The sequence below is a fragment of the Lycium barbarum genome, chromosome 6, assembly GCF_019175385.1.
Source record: "Lycium barbarum isolate Lr01 chromosome 6, ASM1917538v2, whole genome shotgun sequence".
Lineage (NCBI taxonomy): Eukaryota > Viridiplantae > Streptophyta > Magnoliopsida > Solanales > Solanaceae > Lycium > Lycium barbarum.
Window position 1 is genome coordinate 106879836 of NC_083342.1, and position 9202 is coordinate 106889037.

Sequence of the window (9202 nt, forward strand, 5' to 3'; positions counted from 1 at the left end):
AACCTGAAAAGTATATAATAATTAGTACCATTTATTATTTATATTGAATACATTAACGTTATTTATTTAATAGAACCTGTGTGTCAACGGGCGCCTGAGTAGGCTCCTGAGATAGGTGTGGTGGTGAATATGAGGTAGTCTCCTGGATGGGTCGCTCTTGTGGACCCACAAGCGTAGAACAATGAACCTGAAATAATATATAAATAATTTGGATTTGATGTATTCTAAAACGGAATTGAAATAAAAAATAATTAATAAATTATTTCCACTTTATTGTAAAAGTCAAACCTGTGTGTCGACGGCCTCCATAGATGCCTGGTGAGAGGGCTCCTGAGCGGCCGCTGGAGCAGGGCTGAAAAGGTCTCAACCTAGTCCACACCCATATCTAATATAGTCAATTAAAAAAAAAATTATCAGTCGTCGTTTTAAATAAATATATTTTGTGTATAATTACACACACTTAAATATATTACCTGAAGAAGCGAGCAAAATGCAAGGACCTCTACCCTCGTGCCCATAGAACATCGGCATAATCCTCGATACATGTAGCCCAGCACAGCAGCGCCCCAACTATAACATCCTATCTCAGCGAGATCGTCGATATACCGAAGATACCTCAAGCTCATATGCGAACCCGAAGTGTTCGGGAATAGGATGGCCCAGAATATGATGAGTAGGTATAGACGCGCACGTCGATCAACATCAGCCTGAGGCGTGTCCTCTCCAATCGGATGTTGCATGTCTGTGAGGCGCAAGTGAGCGTAAAGGGCCGACAATAAAAGCCGACTCTGGCCGGAAATATGACCATCCAGAGCCGCGAAACCGGTGAGCCTAATCAACTCACCCCGGTAAGGCGGCAGCACAGGAGGCTCCTCAATATACAATGGGCGTCCATCAACCTGTAGCCCATAAATGACCTCCACATCCTGAAGGGTAATGGTAGCCTCACCGGTGCGGAGATGAAATGTGTGCGTCTCCGGTCGCCACCTCTCAATCAATGCCGTCACTAGCGACCTATCGTGCTGTACCCGACCAACTTCGACGCACCGGTAGATACCGCCCCGACGTAGTATATCCAGGACACGAGGATGTGGTGGGCGAGCAGCTAAGATCTCCCATGCTGAGTCCCCTAACCGGGTACGGACCTGATACTCAGGCTGCAGGTCGGATGTCCATATATGTTGCGACCTATGCTCGGGCTGAAGATACAGTAACTCTCGGTCGAAGGGCCCCGAATCAAGAGGGTGGTGATCCATCTATTTTACGCATTTTAAATAAATCATTAACAAGTAGTATTAGTATTAGTTATGTAATCTTTTATCGAATATTTTATTAAAGATTGTGGTGACCCATCTGTTTTACGTATTTTAAATAAATCATTAACAAGTAATATTAGTTATGTAATCTTTTATAGAAAATTATATTAAGGGTTTTCAATCCTAAGCTACGGGTTAAGAATCCTAAACTAACGGTTTTCATTCCTAAAATATAAAGATAAGTCAAATAATTAACAATTAGTTAGCATACAATTAGTATAAATAATTAATAAATAAACAAATAACTAACTAATCAAATAATTAACAAGTTATTATCACATATTTAATAAATAAACAATTAAGTAACTAATCAAAAAATTAATAAATTATTATCGTATATTTAACAAATAAACAATTAATTAACTAATGAAACAATTAAGAAATTATTAACAAATAAACAATTGGCTTAACAAAAACAAAACAAATAATTAGCCAGTCTAACAATTAATAAATACTTAAGTCGCTAATCCAACAATTAACAAATACTTAAGTCGCTAATCCAACAATTAACAAATACTAAATAAACAAGCAATAAATAATTAACTAATTAACAATAGATAAACAAATGAAAAAATGGGCAGTCCCAACAGTGCACGGACTGCCCAAAAACGCAAAAAAAAAAAAAAAAAAAAAAAAAAAAAAGGGTAATGCACCACAGTTATACAATGATCATGCTTAGGATAATAATATATTTAACAATGTAATAGAAAATTCATAGTGAATTACCTAGATTGAAGCTTTTTTTGAGTTTTTGAAATATGTTATACGCCGCTCTATTCCGAAATCCAACCTTAGAAACTTGTTCCTACACTTCAATATACCAAGAATATTGAGTTTTGGATTGAAAAATAACACGAAATTATCGTTTTAAGGGGGGTGGGGCCACTGGAACGGGGTTTAATGGGGGTGGGGAAGGGAGCAGTCGCTGGTGGGGAAGATGGGGTCAATATATGTTGACCCATTCACGCACGAATTTCGTGCGTGAAAGGCCTCATCTGCAATTTTGCAGTTTGGTCCTTTCACGCACGAATTTCGTGCGTGAAAGGGTCAAGCTGCATTTTTGCAGTTTGGTCCTTTCACGCACGAATTTCGTGCGTGAATACTACTTATGTTTTTTTTTTTTTTTTTTGTACTAGTTTGATTCAACTTTTTATTTTTTGTGTTACTTAAGTCGCGGATTCTCTTAAAAGTGATGCTTCCTTTCATGAAACGCAATCACTGTGGCACCAGCAAACTATTGCATGGAATATGTAACTGAACTTCTTCACATTTTCCTTGTAGTTACCTCGCGCATAGATTTTAGGAATACCGCATCTCACGTAACCAATCAGAGCAAATCCATTAAAAAGAGTTGGAACGAAATTGCATGGAACTTTCTTGTCCTACGTTATTTATGCTACAACTTCACGCACTGAAGGCAAGTACCTGCGGTAAAAATAGCAAACATACATCTTTTTGTGCAAAGAATCCTAATGTCTATACAGTCATCCAAATACAGTGATACCATCATGTTTTTAAGCAATGACAGGGACATCTCCCCGGGAAAATTTAAACCTCAGAAGAGGTTGCAGTTAGTTTTTAGAGCCATATATTTTGTGTGTTTCTTGACCAAGAAAAAGATTGCTAGAAACACACTAGTCCTTTCTCAGTTGTTGCGCAATCCGTCCTACGTTATCAACATTGAAAGCATCACTGATCATGAGAAAGAACTCTTTCATGGCATCAACAAAGAAGCACTTGCCAAGTTGGTCACAGAGAGAGACTTCAATGGCTTCCTTCAATTTGGAGGAGCGCGACGAATCGTAGAAATTCTTGGATCAGACCTGAAAGCCGGTTTAACAATGCATGAGAATGAACTAAAACAAAGAAAGGAAACTTTTGGTTCCAACATTTACGACAAACCACCAGCCAAGAGTTTCTTGAGTTTTGTAGTTGATGCTTTCAAAGACACCACCATTATCATCCTTCTGGTATGTGCTGTATTCTCCCTTGGCTTTGGGATTAAACAGCATGGGCCTAAGGAAGGATGGTATGATGGAGGGAGTATCATCGTTGCAGTTGTTCTTGTCCTTGCAGTCTCATCTGTCAGTAACTTCAAACAAAGCAGACAGTTTCTGAAGCTTTCAGATGATAGGAAGGATATCAAAGTCGAGGTAGTGAGAGGCGGACGTAGACAGGAAATATCGATCTTTGATATTGTTGTTGGTGATGTTGTCTGCCTCAAAATTGGCGATCAGATACCAGCAGATGGACTCTTTTTGGATGGCCACTCGCTGCAAGTAGATGAGTCCAGCATGACAGGTGAATATAGACGGACAAAATCCAACTGAAAATGACATTTTCAGTAATAAACAATAGACATAAATGTGAAAACCCTAAATAGTAGTATAAATATTAAGTTTTGAACCTATATTCTAACTCAGAACTTTGAACTCATTAAATTTATATTTGGATCTACTTCTGCAGGTGAAAGTGATCACGTTCAAATCAACGAGACACAAAACCCATTTTTGGTATGCGGAACAAAAGTAATGGACGGATATGGACACATGCTTGTCACATCAGTAGGGAAGAATAATGCATGGGGTCAGATGATGTGCACAATAACAGATGACAAGAATGAGCAAACGCCACTGCAACATCGGTTAAATAAGCTTACTAAATATATAGGGAACGTTGGTCTCTTGGTGGCTTTTCTTGTTCTAATCACCTTAATGATCCGTTACTTCACGGGACATTCTGAAAATGACAGTGGTCAGAAGGAGTTCGTAGGAAGCAAAACCAAAGCAGATGATATAATGAATTCCTTGATTCGTATAATTGCTGCAGCAGTAACCATCATAGTGGTTGCAATTCCAGAAGGTTTGCCATTGGCTGTCACGCTAACCTTGGCATATTCTATGAGAAGAATGATGCTTGATAATGCAATGGTCCGTAAGCTATCTGCATGTGAGACAATGGGATCAGCAACTACCATATGCACAGACAAAACTGGCACTCTCACCTTAAACCAGATGCAGGTAATATAACTAGGTTCAACCGAACTTACTAATGTCAATACGGAGCATATATATATATATATGCGTTGAAAATGAGTAGTAAACTTTCAACAAATATTAAATTTTAAACCCATAAGTTTAAATTGCAATGAATTTAACAGTAAGAGCTTAAATGTTAAACTGATCAAATTTAAATTATGACTTCGCCTTTCCAGGTAACTGAATTTTGGTTAGGAACAGAAATGATTACAACGAAGACATCACAGATAGCACCTGAAGTTCTTGAATTACTACAAGAGGCTGCTGGCTTGAATACTACTGGTGATGTTTATACAACACCTTCTGGTCCTCCAGAGATCTCTGGTGGCCCAACTGAGAAAGCGATCCTATCATGGGCCATGACCAGTTTACTAGTGAACTTTGATGAATTAAAGCAAGAGTATCGGATCCTCCATGTTGAAGTTTTCAATTCACAAAAGAAAAGAAGTGGGGTAATGGTGGCAAAAAAGAGTACAAAAAAAGTTCATGCACATTGGAAAGGTGCTGCTGAGATGATTCTAGCTATGTGCTCCACCTATTATATCAAAAGTGGAATAGTTTCACCAATAGATCATGAAGAAAGAAAAGAACTTGAGTTGAAAATTAAATATATGGCAAGCAAGAGCTTGCGATGTATTGCATTTGCTTACAAAGAAAGCAATGCAGAAAGCCAAATTCTTGAAGAAACTGAACTAACCTTACTGGGTCTGGTGGGTCTAAAGGACCCATGTCGGCCCGGTGTTAAAGAGGCAGTAGAATCTTGCAGGGCTGCTGGTGTTAGCATCAAAATGATTACTGGGGACAATGTATTTACAGCCAAAGCAATAGCTTTTGAATGTGGAATACTCCAACCAGGTGAAGACATGAACATTGCAGTTATTGAAGGACAGGCATTCAGGAATTATTCACAAGAAGAGAGAATGGAGATTGTTGAAAAAATACGAGTGATGGCAAGGTCTTCACCGTTTGACAAGCTTTTGATGGTTGAATGCTTGAAGCAGAAAGGCCACGTTGTAGCAGTAACAGGCGATGGAACAAATGATGCTCCTGCACTAAAAGCAGCAGATGTTGGACTTTCCATGGGGATCCAAGGCACAGAAGTCGCAAAGGAGAGCTCCGATATAGTTATCTTGGACGACAATTTCAATACAGTGGTCACGGTTTTGAAGTGGGGTAGGTGCGTGTATAACAACATTCAAAAGTTTATTCAGTTTCAGCTCACAGTAAATGTTGCTGCGCTTGTCATCAACTTTGTCGCTGCTGCTTCATCTGGAGAAGTCCCACTGACAGCAGTCCAACTTCTGTGGGTGAATCTCATAATGGATACTCTGGGGGCCTTAGCTTTGGCAACTGAGCGACCCAGTAGTGATTTAATGAACAAGAAACCAGTTGGACGAACTGAACCTCTGATAACTGGTGTGATGTGGAGGAATCTCCTTGCTCAAGCCTTGTACCAAGTAACAGTGCTATTGATCCTGCAGTTCAAAGGAAGTGCCATCTTTCATGTGAATAAGAAGGTAAAAGACACCTTGATCTTCAATACTTTCGTCCTCTGTCAAGTCTTCAATGAGTTCAATGCAAGGAACTTGGAGAAGAAAAACATATTCCATGGAATACTGAAGAACATACTGTTTGTTGGGATAGTGGGAATGACAATACTTCTCCAGGTAATTATGGTTGAATTCCTGAGGAGGTTTGCTGATACTGAAAGGCTGAACTGGACGCAATGGGCTGCATGCATCGGGATTTCGTCATTGTCATGGCCTATTGGTTGGATTATAAAGTGTGTTCCTGTATCCAAAACAAATGAAAACTTCAACACCTAAAGCAGCAGCAAAAGACATATAAGTAGCGCCGGTTTTTTTTTTTCTAGTCCAATCTTCACATTATATTAAGTTAAATACCTTGTCCTTTTTTTTGTTTTTTAATTTAAGCTTTTCTTTCATTTCTAATTTTACTTTCTTGCAACTTAAATTAATCCACATGACGCTTAAATTAATCCACATGACGAGTTGCGGTAAAAGTTACAAGACAGAACGTGTTAGTAAAACTTCCCAAATCTTCTCTCAAAATAAGACTTATGATAACAACAAACTGTAGTACAATTAAAAATTGGCTCTAGGGTCCACGCACAATGTAAACTTTCCTAGGCTCAAAACAGTTTTCCATGGATAAAATATAGTGGGACCCAGAAAATTCTTGCAATCCAAAGTTGACAAGAGTTTCTCAAAGTCAAAAACAAGGAACATACGCTAATGCTTGGGGAGCACACTTGATTTTCCACAGGAGGTTTTAGCTTAAAAAGAGAAATCGCATTAGTTGCTTCAGTAACTTTATGGAATATGGAAACTAAAAGTAGCTAAAGGTGGTTAGCAATTAAAGAGATTTTAGAATAAGAAAGTTCCATTGAACTATGGAAGATGATCGATAATGTGTTGCTAAGGAAGTTTGCAATGATAGATAAAAATGTCATATGTAGTATTAAGAAGGATGACTGAGATGGAGGGGATGCTACGAGAAAACTATGTGATAGGATACCTATACATAGGATTTTGCACAAGTGGTGTCGGCTTATTATCAGAACTCTAGCTTGTATGTGGATTTGGGTGGACTATTATACAGCTTTACTACTTGTCTCAAATTGATGTTTACTTTGTACTACTTTCAAATGGTGTCAGTTTAAAAATACTATTTTAAACATATATTATTTACATATATTGCTCGGACTCTTCACTTTCAGTGCCGCACCCGTGTCGACACGACATGGGTGTGGGTGTGGGATCCGTACCCGATCTGGTCAACCAATTTTGGGTACTTTGACCAAAATCGAGGCAGAAATTCCGAATAGATTCAATGATTTATGTAATCAAAACAAAAGCTATGGTGAAATTGAAGAAAATGGAATAACTTGTATATAGAAATTTCTCTGTCACTCCTTTTCCTTTTATCTGCTTCCGAGATTATCCTCTTGAGCAATATTTTCTCCTCAAGTTTTCCATATAATATCTCACAATTTAGGTTTTATAACTCTATTTTTAGAATTTTGAATTAGTTTTTCCCCGATCCACACACCCGTATCCGTACCCACGAATCTTAAAATTTAGATCACGATGAATCCAACCTCTAGATCTGTACCCATATCCGACACCCACACCCGAGTCCGAGCAACATGGTTATTTACATAGATACTGAGTATTTGTGAATTTTTTCAGCGAAGCGCTGTCGCATGACACCCCTTGTAGAAGTGTGTCTCTGCCACTGTCTATAAAGTGAAAGAAATGTTCTATATAATAATTATGATACCACCTATGTTAGCTACAAATAGATGTTAGACCTCCAAGGCCCGACATATTCACAAGATAAATCTCATACGAAGATGAATGTGTGGTTATACAAAAATTAAACAATAAGAGAAATCATAAGATGTGACTGAGGGATAGGCAGGCATGGATGATTAAAATAAAAAGAAAAAATTGTCTAAGATTGTTTTGTCATGTTCGACATATACTTCTAATTAGGTCTATATTATGATGATAAAAGTTGCAGATATGAGACGAGGTATGTTTTAAACTCACACAGAGTAAAATTTCTTCACCAACAATTCTAGAAAGTAAACATAGTTAGCTTTGAACATTTTTGATTGGTAGATTTAGCTTAGAACATAGCACATTGGAAGCAAAAGATCCATATAAAGTGTTACCAATTAATTTTGGATTAAGCCTTTGTTATTGTTTTTACACTTATATCAGGTCTTTTATCAATCAAGAGTCTATTTAGGTTGTTTGGAGATTTTTATGTTAGCATGACAAAAATAGTGAGATGAAGAGAACATTTAGGTTTAGAGAAATTGGCCCCAATAGAATGGAGCAGATTTTGAGAATTCATACCACCGGCACCAACTAAGTTGGCATAGGAATGTAGTTGATTGACTAATTGTGTATAATAAAAATGGAAATTTGTCTCCTTCAACACATTTATCCATTTCAACTCAAAAACATAAGATAAAATTGTTACACCCCGCACTTTCAGAGCATGAGCATGCCACGTGCTTCACCGTAATAATGGAGCTCATAAAGTTTTGGAAGGTATAAGCCATGGGAAGTACGTAACAACGAAGTAAAGGACAAATTACGATCTCGTAAGTCATAACCGGGAAGGGCAATCTTGAAAACACAAGAACGTGACCACTATCAAGTATAATAAATGATAAATATCATGTAGGGGGAGTTTTGGAATATTCCAGGACCAAGCAAATCAAAGAAAATAAGTTTGTCGAAAATTTGAAAAAAGTTGGCAGAATTAAGGATAGAATTTTGGGTCATCTTTGGAGGGATATATCTCCAGGTATATTAGGATCTTTAAGGTGTTTCAAAAGCCTAAAATGAAGTTCGTCGAATCTAGTTTCCAACGCAACAAACCGCTCGTTGATAGGACATCGGAGTAGAGAAATATGGACGTTACAAGTTCGCCTGACAAAGCAGAAACGCGTGCTACAGTACTGCTACTTGCTACAATGATGCTACAGTGAAACCGACCCGCATTTGACCCCTATATAAAGGGTAATAACCCCCTTTTTTCACCTGATTTTAGAAGGGAGAGTGAGGGTATTAAAAAGTGAGCAATTTTCAAGTAGCGGAGTAGTGGTTTAGGTCCGGGTAACGCATGGTGGTGATTCTAGTATTATTTTGCGGTGGATTTTAGCATGGATATTGAGGATATTGCTATCTTAACAAGAAAAAAGGTATGAATCTTTCTCTTTTGGTATTATTTAAGGCTTCTTTACGGAGATAAAGTCGTTAAATAATTGTATAGTAAGTTGGTTAGTTATAGAAGTTGGAAAACAGCATG

The 9202-nt window shown here is 37.9% G+C and overlaps 1 protein-coding gene across 1 annotated transcript; it reads left to right on the forward strand.

Annotated features, from left to right (window-relative positions):
• Positions 1 to 2213: 2213 nt before the first annotated feature.
• On the forward strand, positions 2214 to 6585 carry LOC132645282 (putative calcium-transporting ATPase 13, plasma membrane-type). The gene is made up of 3 exons (XM_060362187.1): positions 2214 to 3617; positions 3783 to 4336; positions 4531 to 6585. Exons 1-3 carry the CDS (start codon positions 2789 to 2791, stop codon positions 6178 to 6180), a joined length of 3033 nt encoding a protein of 1010 aa, XP_060218170.1. The 5' UTR covers positions 2214 to 2788; the 3' UTR covers positions 6181 to 6585.
• The last annotated feature ends 2617 nt before the right edge of the window (positions 6586 to 9202 follow it).